Source organism: Vombatus ursinus, unplaced genomic scaffold (assembly GCF_900497805.2).
Source record: "Vombatus ursinus unplaced genomic scaffold, bare-nosed wombat genome assembly UNPS02014812.1, whole genome shotgun sequence".
NCBI lineage: Eukaryota > Metazoa > Chordata > Mammalia > Diprotodontia > Vombatidae > Vombatus > Vombatus ursinus.
This window is the reverse complement of record NW_020954590.1, coordinates 721,553-741,121: the sequence shown is the minus strand read 5'-3', so window position 1 is coordinate 741,121 and position 19,569 is coordinate 721,553. Positions and strand designations below refer to the sequence as shown.

Sequence of the window (19,569 nt, the reverse complement as noted above, 5' to 3'; positions counted from 1 at the left end):
ACTTCCATTGTTACGAGTTTTTGTATGCTTATGTTGGACTGAAACTATATTATCATTGCATTTCAGTGATTAGGAGAATGCTTATAAACTTGAGGGATGAGATTTAAATTTTTCTTTCTTTTTTTGCATGTACTTTGCAATTTATATGTCTCATGTGGAATAATTTTCCTTAAGTTATCGTATCCTTTTAAAAAACTGAGCTTAGTTTTCGATACAAGCAAGATGAAAAGGCAGTACTTTAGATGGCAGAATTTCCTAAAGATGAGAAAATTAAGTTAAGTTATTACTGAATCAGTTTGGAGAATACTTTGACAATGTTATTATTCCTTTTTACTTCATATTTAAAAGAAATTTAACTTTTTCCCTGAATGCATCTTTTTAAAAGGTAGTATTGAATAAAATATTATACCTTAGTATCAACATTTCAATTACATTCAATTCAGGGTGCATCCCCATGTTCTTTACATGAAGCTTTATATACTCAGAGACAAACATTTTGATAGATTATGTATTCTTATTTTCAGTCAGTTACCAAAGTCACGTAATAGTGTAGACTTTCACCTTCAAGTTTTTTGTTTTGTTTTGTTTTTTGCTTAATTTTTGTGTAAGTCATCAGTGAATTGTTAATATTCTTAATCACCTACTTTAACTGCCTCTGCTTGGCCAAATGCTTGCTGTTTATTGATTTTCTTTGTTATTATTAACTTGTGTAAAAATTCAGAGAATTGAAAGATTATAAATGAATACTTCTCATTGTATAAATTAGGATATTCCAGGAAGAACTTTAGACAAAGCAGAGATTTTGAAATGACATTGCTAGCACATGTGATTGAAATATAAGGTTGCTTATATTTGCACCCAGTGAGGTGACTGTTATGACTAGGAATTGACACCATATATCCCGGAGAGTTATGATTTGGATCAGTGTGCTCTGTTGGAGGTCCAATCCAGGTTTAGTTTTCAAAGCCAAACCCAGTGGTACTCAATTGACATATACAAAAAAAAAAAAATTGGTTGCTGAGGAGACAGGGCTGCAGGGCCTTCAGAAGCAATTGTAAAGTTGCATTTCTGTAAAGTTTGAGTCCTTGGATGATGGCATTTGGAGATGAGATAGAGGCAGGGTTGATGATCTGAAGGAAGTAAGGGCAGTAGCCCTTGCCAGAGCTTTTGTGTTGTTGTTGTTGTTGTTTTTTTGCCAGGTACTTGGAGTTAAGTGACTTGCCCAGGGTCACACAGATAGAGGCTTTTGGAATTAGAGTCTTGGGCTATCTCCTTTGGAGTCTAAGGGGAGGTATTAGTCAAGATAGTGGCTGTGGTTTGATTTGCCTGAGACCTGCCACCTTCTGTCTCTCACTCAGGTTGCCTTGCTGCTTCAGCTGAATTTTAAAAATAATTGTGTTATCATAATTTATTCTATTTAGTTATATTTCAGAGATGATTTGATCTAAATTCAGTCAATAAAGAGCTATATTTTACTATGTGTATATAATTTCTGTATATTTGTAATATGCACTTTTTTATAATATTATACTCCCTATCAGGAGAAGAATAATGTGATGTATAGTTGCTCATTATTATTATATAGCCCATTCTTGATGGATTATTAAAATTTTATAGCAGATGTTTTATAAATACATTTTATTAGAATATGAAATAATGTTTCTTACCTCTTTTGTTTTTAATGTAATACTGTAACTTGGACAAGAATGATTCAGTTATTTATACATATTGTATCACAAAATTTAGGTTATAATTGATGCTTTTCTATAATCTTTTAGATTATTATTGATGCCCCATAGAGTTCTATGTTATGAAAGACACAAATTAGTTAAAATTCACTGTTGTTCTATGCTCACCATATGTGCCGTGTATAATTTTTTGCTTTGTCTTTCTTAAGTACTATGCAACATAATATGCATAGTACATCTTTAATTACAACTCTGAAACCAAAGTACTTATATTATGGCTTTAAAAAAAAACCCACTTATTTTCTGTGTAATTGAATAGCTTTTAAAAAAATTTTCCTTACAGGATCATATATTTAGATTTGGAAGGAACCTTAGAGGCTATCAGTTCTCATTTTGCAGATGAGGAAATTGAAGTACAAAGAAGAGAGGTTAAGTAATTTGGCCAGTGTCATATAGCTATTAGTTTCCGAGATAAGAGTCAAACCCAGGTCTTCCTGATGCCCAAGTCCAGCATTTTATCCACTTCTCTATCTAGCTGTTACTCAGTTTCTTAGTACAGAGTTATATGTTTAATTTGAAATTTGTCAACAGTAGGCAGCTAGTATTCTTAGATGTCTTTGATCATACTTTCATATGTATATATGTACACGTGTACACATGTACGTACATATATTATACATGTGTAAAACTAGAAAAAATTACTCTTATCCATTTCAAAATATCTGTGAATTAGTTAAATTACTACTCTTCTTTATAGGCATAGTTATATTGAATATATATTATATTGAATAAGATTTTTAGAGGTACTGATCCTAAATAATTAGATTCTATGTGACTTAAGCCCCTCATTTTGGGTAATTTAGGACCCTTTGATGATTTATACCATTTGTATTTTCTTTGGCCATACAGGCCTTAGTGTCTCTATAATGTTAAAGAAGTTGGATATTCTTATTAATTGAATTATACAGTACAGTTAAGAGTTTATTTATTCTGTCAATAGATTATTACTTGTTAGTAGTTTCAATACAATAAAATATGCAGCATTAAAACCGCTAAACATTTCATCTTTCATCAATAATATGTAAAACATTTCAGGATCTTGTGCCTCATGACCATCATTATGAGAATCAGTTATTTTATATTGTAGTTATATAAAAGGTAGAGGATCTGGGTTGAACCACAGATTTCATCCACTTTACATGGTAAATGGCAAGAAATGATATCATTTATGCTTCTAGTTAAGAAAATGAAACATGAATTTAAAAATTTTCAGCAGCAGCGGTCCTCTGAAAGTCCATTCTTCATTAAATTATTTATTGTTCATCTACTCTGAGCACGACACTGATACAAAATTAGAAAGCATTTATCTATGTCTTCAGAAGGTTTATGGTCAAGATAGGCATGTTAGTCCACTGAAGCAAATAACGTTTTTCTCTTCAAAATGAGAGAGTACATGAAAATGTAGAATGAAACTTAAGAGTCCTGCTTAAAAATTCTGGCATGAACCTTAATTCTGACAGTTAATTTTTTACCTTTAAAAAAAAAAACCCTTTCATTCCTAAAGGCTTTCATTGAGTTTGTTTGTTGGTTCCCACACCATACTCTGACCTAACCAAACCAAAATACTGCATCTGAGAGCAGAGGGGAGGCTCCTGGAATCATAGCTTCAGAGGGAAGGGATTCTAAGAGTGATGATCTAGAACAACGAAGTAACTGCTGGTTATCAATTTTAACTCTCAAGTACTTTGGGATGAGGCAGCCCTAATCTAGCAAAGAATAAGGATATATTGGACAACTTGGCATATTGCAGGAAGTTTCAGCTGTAACTGATAAATTATTTAATACTTCCAGCACTCCACAGCATATTTCTAAAACCCAACTTGTATGATGTGGTGGAAACCATACTGGATTTGGAGCCTGAAGACCTTAGTTTGAGTTCAAGGTCTGTACTTGACCACCTGTGAGACTCAGCATGTCACTTACCTTCTCTGGGCTTCAATTTCACCATCCAAAAAATTAAGGGGTTGGACCTTAAGGGGTGATCTCAAGGGTCTCTTCTGGCTTTACTTCTATGATCTTATGATCTTTTGTACACATATAAATAATTTAGAATTTCTTGGACAAATAACTTTTATTTAAAAATTTTGAAACTTGGAATAAAAGTAGAGAATTATTTCCAAATATGGGAAAAAGATCCCTTATTTTCCTGGAGGGATCATATTTCAAAGGTCAGTGAAACAAGGAACAACTTAACTCTAATGCTTATAGTCCAAGGGAGACATGAGCTCACATACCACAAAACCCATGATGTCCAGTTTACCAAAATCACTGATAAGTGATATGACTGCTCATTGTCAATGATCTTTGAAAGATTATGAAAGCTGGGAGAGGAGCCACATGATCAGAAAAAAAAGCAGATGTTTTCCTGATTTTTTTAAAAAAGGGAAGAGAGTAGAGTCTGTGGAGTAGGGTGGTGAGTTTGCCTTCAATTCCTAGCAAAATTCTACAATGTATTGATAGGATGGCAAGTATGCATCTACAAAAGGAAGTGGTTATCAGGAGCCTTCATGATTAATCAAGTTTTAATCAACGTGGTTTCATTAGTAGCTAATACAGCGCTATAAGGTTTGCAAAGAGCTTTACACATTTATCTTACTTTGTCCTCACAATAAACCTTTGAAGTAGGTTCTAATATTATCCTTATTTTACAGATGGGGAAGCAGATGAAGAGAGGTTAAGTGACTTGCTAAATAAGTGTCTGAGGCAGGATTGGAACTCAGGTCTTCCTGATTTAAAGTCTAACAATCATTCTTTGCTGCCTAGCTCCCTTCATTAGTTAACAACTTCATTAGCAGTCTACCCCTTCTCCCACTGGTAAGTTCTTCTCAGAATCTTTATTTTGAGGAAAGACCCAGACTAGCTATCTGTCATTCTCTGGATTTAGCCATCATATCTCAGCTGCCTGTACCCTCTGTCCCAGTGAGCCCCTTCTCCCATTGGTGAATTCTTCGTGCATCCTCCATTTTGTGGAAGGGCCCCAGACCAGCCATCCTTGATTCTTAGAACTTAGCCTAAGCTGCTTCCTGACCCAGCTTTAGGCCCTTTTTCCTATCTGTGAATTCCTCCTGCAACCTTCCTTCTGGGGAAAAGCCTAGACCAGACACTTCCTTGTTTTACTGATTTGGGCTCCCTGCTCCTGCTGTGGGATACCTCCTTCCTCCTCCCTAGCTCCCCACACTCTTCTGCTTCCCATTTATGTTTTATCTTTCCCATTTGAATGTAAGCTCCTTGAAGACTGTCTTTCTTTGTATAGGGATCCGGTGCTCAGCACAGTGCTTGGCACATAGTAAACACTTAACAAATGGTTGACTGACTGAAAAAGATCTTAGAGTTTTGTGATTTACAGGCTCAAAAGGAGTTAACATGTGGCCAGAAGAAGTCAATGTATTCTCCCACTGCACTGAGAGACAAAAGATTCAAGATTTGGAGGTGAATAGCCACATTATATTCTGCTCTGGTCAGACCACAACAGGAATAGCATTTAATTATGGGAACCACATTTTAGGAAGGACTTTGAGAAGAACAAACAATGCTGTGGGGCATAAACTCTCAGCCCTACTCCCTCCCCTTTACAACTCTATCCCCTTTATAGTATTGTCTTTCCCTATTAGAATGCAAGTTCCTGTAGGGAAGATAATAATTCTGTAGTGTTTGCTATATGCTAAGCATTGTGCAGTATGTTTTTTGTTTCTTGTTTGTTTTATTGTTATCCCCATTTTTACAGATGAGGAGACTGAGGCAAATGGAGGTTAAATGACTTGCACAGAGTCACACAGTTAATAAGTATCTGAAGCTGGATTGCTCAATCCACAATGCCACTAGCTGCCCCAGAGGCCTGGACTGTCTTGATTTTGTGTTTGTATCCCCAGGGCTTAGCACAGTGCTTGGCACATAGTTAGCACTTAATAAATTCTTTTTCATTCATTCATTCATAAACAGAAGGGGCTTAGGATAGTGGTGAAAGGCCTCATTCATACCATATGAAAATCAATTGAAGAAACTGGGGATGTTTTAGCCCTCAGTAGGGAAGACATAGTGAGGATGTGATGGCCATTGTTAAATATTGAGGAAGTTTCAGATGGAGGAATATTTAGACTTGTTAGTCTTGGTCTTAGATGGCAAAAGTAGTATTTTATAGATGTTGTGGAAAGGCAGATTGAGATTTGAAGTAGAATTGTTTACCTCAGGAGGTAATAGTTCCCCCTCATTAAGGATCTTCAGACAAAGTCCCACTTGTTATGAATGTTTTAGAATGGGTTGGAGGTGTGTGTTGGACTAGATGACCTCTGAGGTCTGAGGTCGCTTCAGACTCAGAGATGCTGCCCCTCAGCACACTGTAGTTTGAGGCTTCTTAGAGAATTTTTGTGTAGGTGCCGTGTACCACTGAGTAAAGGGTATATGTCTGTCTGTCCTCATTCCGTTTTCTACAGAGGTCAATCGTATTTAACTTTTCTAAGATTCTATTGATCTCCTTAACTTCTTTCTTGTTTATTTTGTGATTAGATTTATGTAGTTTTGAGAGGAGAAGGTTGAGGTCCCCCACTATTATAGTTTTGCTGTCTGTTTCTTCCTGTATCTCCCTGAATTTCCTTTAAGTATTTGGATGCTATTCCACTTGGTGCATATATATTTAGTAATGATATTACTTCATTATTTGTAGTACTTTTTACCAGGATGGAGTTTCCTTCCTTATCTCTTTTAATTAGATAAGTTTTTGCTTTTGCTTTGTCTGAGATCAAGATTACTACCCCTGCTTTTTTTTACTTCAGCTGAAGCATAATATGTTCTGCTCCAGCCTTTTACCTTTACTCTGTGTATATCCCTCTGCTTCAAATGTATTTCTTGTAAACAACATATTGTAGGATTATGATTCTTTTTAAAAATTAATTAATTTATTTTAGTTTTCAACATTCACTTTCATAAGCTTTTGAGTTTTAAATTTTCTCCCCTTCCCTTCCTGCCTCCCTCCCCAAGATGACTTGCAATCTGATATAGGCTTTCCATATATATTCCTATTAAACATATTTTCGCATTAGTCATATTGTAAAGAAGAATTAGAACCAATAGGAGGAACCACAAGAAAGAAAAACAAAACAAAACAGAAGAAAAAAAAGAGTGAATAGTGTGCTTCAATCTGCATTGAAACTCCATAGTTCTTTCTCTGGAGGTGGATAGCATTTTCCATCGTGAGACTTTTGGAGGTGTCTTAGATCCTTGCATTGTTGAGAAGAGCTAAGTCTAACAAAGTAAGTATCAAACATTGCAGAGGATTATGGTTCTTAATCCACTCTGCTATCTGTTTCCATTTTATGGAAGAGTTCATCCCATTCCCATTCACAGTTATGATTACTATCTGTGTCTTCCTCTCCATCATATTCTCTCCCCCCTCTCTTACCAGTTATTCTTTTTTGTCTCCTTTCTGCCTTTTCCTCCTCAATAGAGTTTTGCTCTCGACCAGCACCTCCTTCAGTCTGCCCTCCCTTCTATTACCCTCCTCTCTTTTCTTCCCCTTTACCCTTTCTACTTCTTCCCTCCCTTCTATTCATCCCCTCCTTTTTCTCTTCCCTTTCCCCTCCTACTTCTTGGTAGAGTAGATTAGATTTCTATACTTAACTGATTGTTATTCCCTCTTTGAACCAAATCTAATGAGAGTAAGGTTCAAACAGTGCTCATCTCCCTCCCTCCCTTCCCTCTACTGTATTTGGTTTTTGTGCTTTTTTATGTGATGTAATTTATCCTTGTCTGCCTCCTCCTTCCCTCTTCTCACAGTACATCCCTTTTCACCACTTAATTAGATTTTTTTACCATCACATCAAAGTCAACTTATACCCACATCCTTTGTCTAAGTTTACCGCCTTTTAAATGTCATAATAACATTACAGTTCTCAAGAGTTACAAGTGTTATCTTCCCTTGTAGGGATGTGAACAGTTTGCTTGTATTAATAATAATATGTTGTTGTTGTTATTGTTTTTTCTTTCTCTTTTACCTTTTTATGCCTCTCTTAAGTCTTGTATTTAAAGGTCAGATTTTCGGTTGAGCTCTGGTCTTTTCATCAGGAAGGTTTGGAAGTCCCCTAGTTTGTTGAATTTCCATCTCCTCCCCTGAAAGATTATGCTCAGTTTCACTGGGTAGTTGATCCTTGGTTGTAATCCAAACTCCTTTGCCTTACGTAATATCATATTCCACGCCCTCTGATCTTTTAATGTAGACACTGCAAGGTCCTGCAGTAATCCTGACAGTGGTTCCATGATATTTAAATTGTTTCTTTCTGGCTGCTTGTAGTATTTTCTCTTTGATCTGGTAATTTTGAAATTTGGCTCCAGTATTCTTTGGCGTTTTCAAATTGAGATCTCTTTTAGGAGGTGATTGGTGGATTCATTTGATGACTAATTTACTGCCTGGTTCTAGGACCTCAGGGCAGTTTTCTTTGATGATTACTTGAAGGATGTTGTCCAGACTCTTTTTTTCATCATGATTTTCAGGTAGACCAATAATTTTTAAATTGTCTCTACTGGATCTGTTTTCCAGGTCAGTTTTACCAATGAGGTATTTTACGTTTTCTTCTATTTTTTCATTTTTTTGTTTCTTTTTGACTGATTCTTGCTCTCTCATAGAGTCATTAGCTTCCACTTGCCCCATTCTAATTCTTAATGAGTTGTTTTCTTCTATTAAATTTTGTACCTCCTTTATCATTTGGCCCATTATACTTTTTAAAGAGTTCTCTTTTTTTTAAAATTTTTAAAAAAAATTTTTAACGTGTTTTTAGAACTTTGGGTTACAAATTTTCTCCTTTCCTCCCTTCCCACCCACCCTCATTGAAAAGGCAAGCATCTCGATACAGATTATAGATGTGTAGTCGTGCAAAACACTTCCATAGTAGTCATGTTGTAAAAAACTAAGTATATTTCCCTTCATCCTGTCCTACCCCCCATTTATTCTATTCTCTCTTTTGACCCTGTACCTCCTCAGAAGTGTTTGCTTCTGATTATCCCCTCCCCCAATATGCCCTCCCCTCTATCAACCCCCTGCTCTCTTGTCCCCTTCCCCCCTTATTTTCCTGTAGGGTAAGATAGATTTCCATACCCCATTGTGTATGTTATTCCCTCCTTAAGCCAAATCCTTTGAGAGTAAGATTCACTCATTCCCTTTCACCTTCCCCTATTTCCCTTCTACTGTAAAAGCCTTTTCTTATCTGTTTCATGTGAGATAATTTACCTCATTCTACTTCTCCCTTTTTCCTTCTCCCAGTATAATCCTCTGTCATCCTTAATTTTATTTTCCAGATATCGCCCCTTCATCTTCAACTCACCCTGTGCTCTCTATCTATCTATCTCTCTGTCTATCTATATATACATAAAAGTTTTTTTCCCTCCCACTACCCTAATACTGACAAAGGACTCATGAGTTACAAATATCATCTTTCCACACAGGAATGTAAACAGTTCAGCCTTAATAAGTCTCTTATGATTTCTCTTTCCTGTTTACCTCTTCCATGTTTCGCTTGAGCCTTGTATTTGAAAGTCAAATTTTATATTCAGCTCTGGTCTTTTCCTCAGGAATGCTTGAAAGTCCTCTGTTTCATTGAATGATCATTTTTTACCCTGAAGGATTATACTCAGTTTTGCTGGGTAGGTAATGCTTGGTTGTAATCCCATCTCCTTTGCCCTCCGAAATATCATACTTCATGCCCTCTGGTCCCTTAATGTAGAAGCTGCTAAATCTTGTGTTATCCTGACTGTGTTTCCACAATACTTGAATTGTTTCATTCTGGCTGCCTGCGATATTTTCTCCTTGACCTGGAAACTCTGGAATTTGGCTTCAATATTCCTAGGAGTTTTCCTTTGGGGATGTCTTTCAGGAGGTGATTGGTGGATTCTTTCAATTTCTGTTTTGCCCTCTGGTTCTGAAATATCAGGGCAGTTTTCCTTGATAATTTCTTGAAAGATGCTGTCTAGGCTCTTTTTTTGATGTTGGCTTTCAGATAGTCCAATAATTTTTAAGGTCTCTCTCCTGGATCTGTTTTCCAGGTCAGTTGTTTTTCCAATGAGATATTTCACATTCTCTTCTATTTTTTCATTCTTTTGGATTAGTTTTACAGTGCCTTGATTTCTCAAATTGTCCCTAGCTTCCAATTGCTCCATTCTAATTTTTAAGGAGGTATTTTCTTCAGTAAGCTTTTGGACTTCCTTTTCCATTTGGCCAATTTTGCTTTTTAGGGCATTCTTCTCCTCATTTGCTTTTTGGACCTCTTTTGCCATTTGGGTTAGGCTATTTTTTAGGGTGTTATTTTCTTCAGTATTTTTTTTTTTTTGGCAAGTCTCCTTAAGCATCACTCTCAGTTTTTCCCCTAGTTCTCTTACTTTCTTTTCAAAATCCTTTTTGGGCTCTTCCATGGCCTGGGACCAATTCATATTTTTCTTGGAGGCTTTGGATGTAGGAGCTTTGGCTTTGTTGTCTTCTTCTGGTTGTATGTTTTGATCTTCTTTGTCACCAAAGTAAGATAATATAGTCTGACTCTTTTTGCACTGCTTGCTCATGATCCCAGCCAATTACTTGAGTTTTAAACTCTTTGTTAAGGTAGGAGTGTGTTTCCAGTGTGAAGAATGTACTGTCCCAAGCTTAAGGGGTTTTGTGCAACTGTTTTCAGAGATACCTCTAGGGACCTGTAAATTTTCAGTTCTTCCAAGGTTCTGTGATCAAGGGCGAGGGGTTTATACCTTTGCTCGCCTGTTCTCTGGTCAGTGAGTGATCACAAGCACTCTTTTCTGTCTTGGAACTGTGAGGAGGACTTCCTCTCCACTGCCACTACAAGCTCCACCACATCAGAACTCCTCCTTGCCCCAGGACTGCCACCCAGAACTGTGACCCAGATCCAAGCAGGGGCAAAGCAAGAGAATCCTGCACCAGCAAAGAGATTCCTGCAATCTCCCTCTGATCACCCCTTGATTCCCCCTCAGTCTATGGGCTGGATGCTCAGGAGGTAGCCGCCGCTCCAAGTTGAGCTTGGGGAATGGGGCTGGGACCTCGCGCTTCTCTCTCTCACCTTAGAAACAGACTTTTCCTACTGACCTTCTAAGTTGTCTTTAGCATTATTGGGTTGAGAAGTCTGGAAACCATCATAGCTGCCTGTGATTCAGTCCTCTGAGGCCTGCTCCAGGTTTGCTGAGGCCTGTGTGCCCACGCCAAACTGCATTCTTCTCCCAGCTTGGCACGATATGCCTTTCTGATCAACCATCCAGGTTGTCTTGGGCTAGAAATTTGTTTCACTCTGTCTTTTTGTGGGTTCTGCTGCTTTAGAATTTGTTTAGAGCCATTTTTTATAGGTATTTGGAGGAGTTTGGGGGAGAGCTCTGCCATCTTGACTCCGCCAAGGTGGGGTTGGTCGTGGTGTTGGCACTTGCCTGCTTCACAATCTGGGTCTCAAGATCTCCCGCTGGAATGCTGAGGTGGGGCTTGCTGCTGGCTTGCTGGGATGCCTCCGGTCCTGTACTGTTCTACCTCCCTCAAAGGCGAGAAGGGCCTTTCCCATTAATCCCCTAAGCTTCCTGGACTACAAAGACTGCTATGCCCTGTCTTTTTTCTGGCCCAAGGTTTTTCCTGGATTGATGTTTTCTGGGCTTTCAGAGATCAGTGAGGGAGGGTGAAAGCGACTTACTTCTTACACTGCCATCTTGACTCCCGGAATCGGAAACACTGCCCATTTTTAAAATCTGCTTTTTCTGTAACAACTAAAGAGGAAAACAGATAAGCTAAGTTTATTAAATTAATAGTTTTAATTTATTGATAGCCTTCCTTAATATTGCTCCATTGTCGGTAATGGGGAATAAGGTACTTCAGCTTTGATATTTATTTTGCTTTGTTTTTTCTTACAGGTTGAAAGTTATGTCTATATAAGTAATAATTTTTTTTTTCTTTTATGGGAACTCAGAGAGCTTTACCTGTTTCATAATCATTAATTAATTAAGTCTCTAGATCTGCTATAATGGAAGAAACAAAAATGACCCACAGATAACTATGTATGAAGAAGGGAAAAACGTTGTGCAGTAGCAATAGAACTAGGTATTATAAAACAATCCACATTAATTAATACATTTCTTTTCAAAATGGTGACTTCAGATTGCATTACATTTTTTTTTAGCCATTATTTCCCATCTCTCTTCCTAATAAGGTCATTAGAGAGCACGGCTGCTATTAACTAATGCAGATTGCCTTTTTCTGAAGATAAAACCATTCATTTCACTACCTCTCTGAAGGGTATTAGTGTCCTCTGTTTTAAACATTAAAAAATGGAAGAGCAAAAAGATTAAATGAGTTGTTCAAAGTCATATAATCAGGGGAAGAGCAAAAATTAGAACCCAGCTCTTCCTTCTTTCTCCTATCTTGGACATCTAGATTAGGAATTCACAAAAATATCATATTATGCTACGATAGAGAAGAGAATTCAATGTATAGAAATGTCAGGGGCTTCCTGATGAATAATTTTTTCTTTGGTTCTTTGTATCCTTGGGACATAGCTGAGTTGTCTGATATACTAGACACTTAATACATGTTTGTGGAATCCAAAACAACTCATTGTCTTTCCCCAAACTATATCCCTAGTTTTAACCTCCACTAAAACCTTTGTAACCCTCACCCCTGGAGTTATCCTCAGCTCTTCACTGTCCGTCAGGCCCTTCATCCAATCACTTGCCAAGTCTTATTGAATCCACCTCTAATAACATCTCTTTTTTTTAATCTGTCCCGTTTGCACCACTCACAGGCAATTTTCCCATATTAGGCTCTCACCTCTTAACTTTACTGTTACTGTAATCTCTTATAACAAGTCTTCTTGATCATCTCTGTCCTTCAGTCCTTCCACATAGCTTCCAAATTGATGTTCCTAAAGCACAGGTCTGACTTAGTTAATTCCCTGTTAAGATAGCTTCAGTGGCTCCCTGTTTGCTCTAGCATAAAATTCAGATTCTCCTGTTTGACATTTAAGTCTCTTTTCAGTGTTTCCAGCCTACCTTTCCAGGCTTAGAGAATTAAACCCTTTCACGCACTCTTCAAGCTCCAGCCAAACTGGAGCAAAGCCAGAGTACTTGTTATACATTGTATACATTCACTGAGTGTTATGGGTTAGAAAGTACTTCAGTACCCTCTAGTCCAACCCACGTCTGGAAAGAACTCCTCACTTAATGTTTAATTTCCTCTTCTGTAAAATGGGGATAATAGGCACCTACCTTACAGCAGTATAGTGAGAATCAAAGGAGACAATATATAAAGACAATATATAAAGCAAACTTCAAAGTGCTACAGAAATGCAAACTATTTATCATTGTTGTTGTTGAGTCAGTCCATGAATAGCCTTGTTAGGAAGTTTTTCCTTTTATCAAACATGAATATGCCTCTCTGCAATTGCTACCCACATACCTTTGTATAGACTTTGTCTAGTGCTTCCTCCTTACCACGAGCTATAGAGTTCATAGTTTCTTTCAAGTCTGTTCATGTGCCATCTCTTACAAGAGACTTTTCTTGATCCTCTAACTTGTTAACCCCATCCCTAAATTGTTTGTATTCACTTTGCATATATTTTTTGTTTGTTTACCCTGAGGACATGTTTGCCACTATAGAACATAAACCTCTTGAGGACAGAGACCATTTTTGTCTTTTATCCCTACCACCTAGCACAATGTCTGGCATACAGTAGGCACTTTTTGAATGCTTACTGAATTGAATCATACCTCCTTGTATTTCTTTGTATGTAATGGCACATATACAGAGGTTCCAGCTCTAAATTTCAAACATTTTTAGGTCTGAAAAGCACATTGTTAGGGAAAACAGCTTAATGATCTACCTCACCTATTCTTTTGTCCACCTTCCCCCTTAAGTTGTCTTTGGAAGCTGAAGAAGAGATTTAGTGGCAAAGTTTATGTCTGATGATGGAAGAGATTCACAAATAGTAACTATTCTTATCTACCTGACACTCATAGTTTCACACTAACAAGGGAAAAAAATTCAAGGGTTTGAGAGTGGGTATAAGCCTCTTGCCAGGAAGTTGAGATGGGATTAGTTGAATGATGGAGTGAAACTATAGTTTAGATATAATTTCTTCTCTATTACGTCTTCTCATTTTCTCTGTCTCTGAACTCATAGGAAACCTCTACTACCGTGGGCAAGAATGCAAAATGGTAGGATATGTTACTTTGTATCAATTTTCCAATATCTTCAAGTGATAAGTCATTGAGATTCCAGCAAGCAAAATCATTAAGGAATAAAGGAAATTCTTCTTTTTTTTCTTCTGATGTTGGCTAGGAAAATCAACCAGACAATATTTTGAATCTACTAGAGATCCTTGAAGACTAACGGTGTTATTATGCATTGCAGCACTATTGAAATAAATAGCTTCTTATATAGTTGTACCTAATTTTTGACTTTTTGTTTAAATGAATAAAATTTGCTCATTTCTGAAGAGCACCTCTAAATATAATAAAACCATATTTGTTAAGCTCATAAAATAATTATGTTAATGTCTATATGATAGAGCTACTTAAAATATTTTAATTTTGTATTCTGGGACTCAAAAGAGAGATCTTTTTCTAACTTTAGCAATGACTTGGCAAGTAAGTCAGATATTTGCTGACTAAGGTACTTTCTGAGCTGTTTTAGTTTGGCAATTAATTTACATTGACTAATCTTCAGGGTGAAATTGTGTCAGTGTTAATGTCATTTATTCTGTACGTTTCCCTTTTTTAAAAAATACTTGCTTAATTAGGGTTCATTTGTTTTAATTGCGTTCTACATTTTCTGCATTTTCTCCATCAAGGATTATGAAATACCATACATGGACATTGATATCATATGGCACTGAAGAGAACAAAGACAGGAAAAACAGCCAGAATCGACCAACTTTATTTAGAGGAGATAGTTCTGGATGCAAGACAAATGTGAGGATACTAAGGGACTAAAATGCAAGGTGTCAGAAAGAGGGAAAATTAACAAAGGCATGGAAAAAAATCTTGGACATTGTTAATGCAAAAAAAAAGGTGACCAGTATATATGAAATCTTTATGAGAATCATCTGTGTATAAAGCAAGAGCCTTCTTGATGAAGGAGTTAATAAAGAACAAGGCTTTCACAGACTGTATTCAGTAGTGAACCATATCTTTGTTGTCTCATGTTTAACTGTAAGATACAAATGATATAAGATCCCATTGCTATTTATGTTTATGGATTACAATAGTAGCTTTTGATTCAGTAAACAAGACTCTTATCTTATAAGCTCTTTTACAGCTCTTATCTTATAAGCTCTTTTACAGCAAGGTAACTCCCATCCATGTATCAAGATCATTCAGGATTCCTTGGAGGTTATAACAAGAGAAATAACTCTGCTCAGTGTCCTTCTGATAATAAAGGAAGCATAAAATATGGAAATATATGGTTGTTAAAGGTATTTATTTGCCACTATGTTAGAGGAGGTCCAACACAGTCCAGGTCAAGGAGGAAATTCCCAGTGGATAGTGAGATCCTCCAGATGCTCCTGTTTTTAGATGAAATAGTGCTGATTGTCACAAGCTCCAAAACATTATTAGAGTCTCCTAGAAGAGGGCTATAATCACTCAAAAGAGTTTGGCCTTTCCATCTACACAGAAAAGACCAAGTGGATGAAGAATCTCTATTGTGCAGATTTTAACATGCATAAATGGATGGGTATACTCTATAGAGCTTGCACAAAAGTATGCGTATCTGGGACAGACAGTACAGGTGAACAATGAACTGGGTCCTTTGTTGAAAGAGAGTGGACCAGATTGATTTCAGGAAGTTTCAGTGCTTTTACTGACTCCAAGCTTTCCATGAAAGCGTAGGTCCATTACATTTTACCTGTTAGTAACTATATGTTAGAAAGACGTTGAACATCAATGCTTCAAAAGAACTAAAGATGAGTATCACATAGAAAGGTACATGATGGGTGTGAGCAGGCTGTAACACATAAGCAATGAAGTGCTCCAAAGAAGTACAGCAGTAAAAGGATGTCATTAAGGATGAAGTAAGATGTCATTCCTATATATTAGCAAAAGAAAATAGGTTGGTCATGTGGCAATAACTAGGGATGACAGATGGACATCCTGAGTACCTCTTTGGAATCCTCTTGATGTTGGGAAAGATCAAGGAAGGCCTTTAGCATATTGGGAATACCCCCTGCCTCCTTCTTATAGTAAACTTTGGTGAAGACATGGAGAAGAGTCACTTTGGATAGGCAGGCATTTGAATGTGTAGTGATCTACATCATTTCAGAGAATTTCCATATTGAGGAGGTCAGAGATCCAGCTGAATATATGAGTAGGGACTTGCTGTGTAGCCTTTAAATAAATTATCTTGTATGTAACAAGTTAGATTACAAGCTCTTTGAGTACAGGAATGTCTTTTGCCTCTTTTTGTATCCCCATTGCTTGACAAAGTGCCTGGCACATAGTAGGCACTTAATAAATGTTTATTAATTGATTCGCTTGTATAGTAGATAATCACAGGGGAGGTGTAAGGCTTAATTGATCTTGTAATATTTTCCCTTTACATCTCAAATAAGGAATTTGTTAATGAATTTTAAGTTGACAATTTAATTTATGATTTTCTTCTTTTAGGTAAGCAATTGGGGTTGTTTTAATCATCCTGATAAATGTTATTGTTAAATTCAATTAGCTTTTTTTTTTTCTTTCTGACAGGTTATGAGGTTCATGGGATAGAAAAAATACCAGAAAAAGGACCAGCACTTATTATTTTTTACCATGGGGCCATTCCTATAGATTATTACTACTTTATGGCTAGAATCTTTATCCATACAGGCAGAACCTGCCGAGTAGTAGCTGATCATTTTGTTTTTAAAATCCCAGGTAAATTTTAACTATAGCTTTAGAATATTGAGTTTCAGAACGATAATGGTTTAATTATAGGTGAATTTCACGGTGTAATAAAGTTAATAAGAGCACAGTTTAGGTTATTGTTTTGCATCTTATCATAGGCTGAACCGCTACATGAGATAAGTTTTGGTAGTAGGATGGAGACACAGTTTAAAAACTTACTTTTTCTCTGTAAAGGTCTATCTAATTTACTGATATAGAAAATTTTCTTCCCCTAAACAAACATTGCCAGATTAATATTACCACATTAAATGTGACTTTTGCTTTTGACTGTTTGAAGCTTAGCAGATTAGTTTACATTGAATTGACATGAATATATTATTATTGTCACTAATAATAGCACATTTATATAGTACTTTTCCAAAAAAAATTTTAACAACTGTAAGCTAGGTAGTAGTTCAAGTACAATTATTCTCATTTTACAGATAAGAAAACAGATTCAGGGAGTTAAGGGAATTTGAATTGCTCACAATCACAGATAGCTGATGTCCCTTATACAACAGGACCTATTATGTGGGGAAGAAGTGAAACAAATTATATAAAGCTGGTCAAAGAAAGTATTGCATTTTCAAATAGAATATTTCGATCCAGCCAGAGTAGGAGTAGTTTTGCTAGGGTTCATAGGATAGCTAAAAATCTGTAGGTTAAGATTGATACTTTTTTGGAGTAATTATGTATACCATTGTTAGATAAGTTAATTTACGTTGTGTTTTATTGAATAGCATTTGTATATCTATATTAGGTTATTTGCAGAATTTAAGGATGGAAGACTTAGATGTCCCATTTTTATTAGTCTTATTAGCAATGGATCCTTTTTACTTATCAAAATAATAATGTGGAAGTCTATAGATTTGACATTTCTACTAATTCTGTAAAACTGGCTTTTTAAAACTGACTCACCTTTTAAATATATTCTATAATTATTTCCTACCAAAACATTAAATGATAATAACTGACATTTTTATAGTGCTTTAAGCTTCAAAAAGGGCTTTAAATACTTCATCTCATTTTGTCCTTGCAACAACCTTCTGAGGCAGAATAGACAATAATATGCCCATTTTGCAGATGAGAATACTTAGGTTCAAGTTAAGAGACATGCCGGTGCTCACTCAGCTGTCAGCTGTCAAAAGCAACATCTCAGTCCAGGAAAGCACAGAACCTTTTCAGGGTATACCCAACACTCTCAAACTAATGCTTTCTTTTTCCTCTAATTATCTTATATATACTTACCTCTAAACATGATATGTAACCTCTAGAATGTAAGCCTCTCGTCCAAACTGTTTTTAGTTTATGACTTTGTATCCTCAGGCCTGGGGCAACTAAGTGGCGCCACAGTGCAGGCCTGGAGTCAGGAAGACTCATCTTACTGAGTTCAAATCTGCCCTCAGACACTTACTAGCTGTGTGAACCTGTGCAAGTCACTTAACCCTGTTTGCCTCAGTTCCCTCATCTATAAAATGAGCTGGAGAAGGAAATGGCAAACCACTCCAGTATCTTTGCCAAGAAAACCCCAAAATGAGGTCATGGAGAGTAGGACACGACTGAAATGATCGAGCCGCAACAAATATCCTCAGCCTAGCACAATGTTCTGATTATACTGTAATGTATATGTTATATATTTTATAGTATGTTATATAAATATGTATGTTACATATATATACACATATATGTGTGTATGTGTGTGTATATATATATATATATATATACACACACACATATACAAAAATGTTGATTGAATTGAGGTTTTTCCTGACGTCCAGCTCATTTTTTCACTAAATCACATTGCCCCTTATTTGAACATAAAAATTTGGTGGACATAAAATTTATTCTAGTAGCTTTTTAATTCCTTAATTTTTTTTTCATTTTAGTGACTGAACATTTTTTAAAAAAATGCTACATTTTTGAGAAGCTTATCTGTGTTTTTGACATAGCAGACAGTCATTTCTTTATGTGGTTAATTTTTTAGCCAGATATTCGTTTATAGAATTGTATCCCCCCATTATAATTAAAGTTTCCTTGCTGCTGGTTTGGAAATAACATTAAAACTTAGATTGGGCCATTTTATTTCCTTGATGGTATTCTGTGACAAAATTATTTCAAAAAATAATCATTTCCTGACTGATAGATTTCCTACTCTTGGATTGAGAAATTAATTTGGTATCTCTGTTCATTAAGACTTAACATCTCTTTAAATAGTTGTTTAAACAAATGACTTTGATCATAGTAGTATAAAAATCTTTACTGAAGAAGTTTGTTTTATTCTGACCCAATGTTTCTAGAGACAGATTTCGTCTTGTAAAATGAGATAATCTCCAATGCCCTTTCCAATTCTAAAGATTACTTTTAAGTAGCCAAAATGAAAATGTTCGATATTCTTTACAATCTTGAAATTAAAAATTCCCACAAACTAATAAATACAGTGTCAAATGATGTCATAAACATATGTAAATATGTAAGTTGTTAAATAGAGTCATATTTGTAAACATAAATTTTTTAAAGTTTATATTTTAACCTTTTTTGAGTAATTTATAAGTTTCTGAACAGGTAAATGTATGAATTTAAATTACTGACATTCTTAGGACAAACAAGAAAAATATAACTTACACACTAAAGAAACAACCCTTGTTTAGTTATCCCTTATGAGATTGTATATGATTAAAAAAGTATTGGTTTTCAGTTAATCAAGAACCATTAAACAGCTACTATGTATCAGGCACTATCCTAGGTGCTAGTTATGCAGTGACCCTCCTTCTCCCCTCCATACATAAAATGCAGTAATCCTTGCCCTTAAGGAGTATATATTCTATAGAGAGAGACACAAACTTGTGTGTGTGTGTGTGTGTGTGTAAAAGCATGTGGAGAATAAATATAAAACAAATATAAGATAAATAATAATAGCTAACATTTTTGTAGTTCTTTTAAAGTT

At 35.9% G+C, this 19,569-nt stretch overlaps 1 protein-coding gene across 5 annotated transcripts in view; it reads left to right on the top strand.

Moving 5' to 3' along the window:
• The window catches only part of LOC114054305 (transmembrane protein 68), a 38,841-nt gene that overhangs the window by 6,857 nt on the left and 12,415 nt on the right, over nucleotides 1–19,569 (top strand). For 3 of the 5 annotated variants that reach the window (XM_027877520.1, XM_027877518.1, XM_027877519.1), the window contains one exon: nucleotides 16,449–16,616. The exons of 1 other annotated variant lie outside the window; for it this stretch is intronic. In XM_027877520.1, coding sequence (XP_027733321.1) covers nucleotides 16,449–16,616 — 168 coding nt within the window. Of the gene's footprint in view, nucleotides 1–14,554; nucleotides 14,676–16,448; nucleotides 16,617–19,569 lie in introns of those variants that run through there. One more of the 5 variants, XM_027877522.1, reaches the window with a different exon arrangement.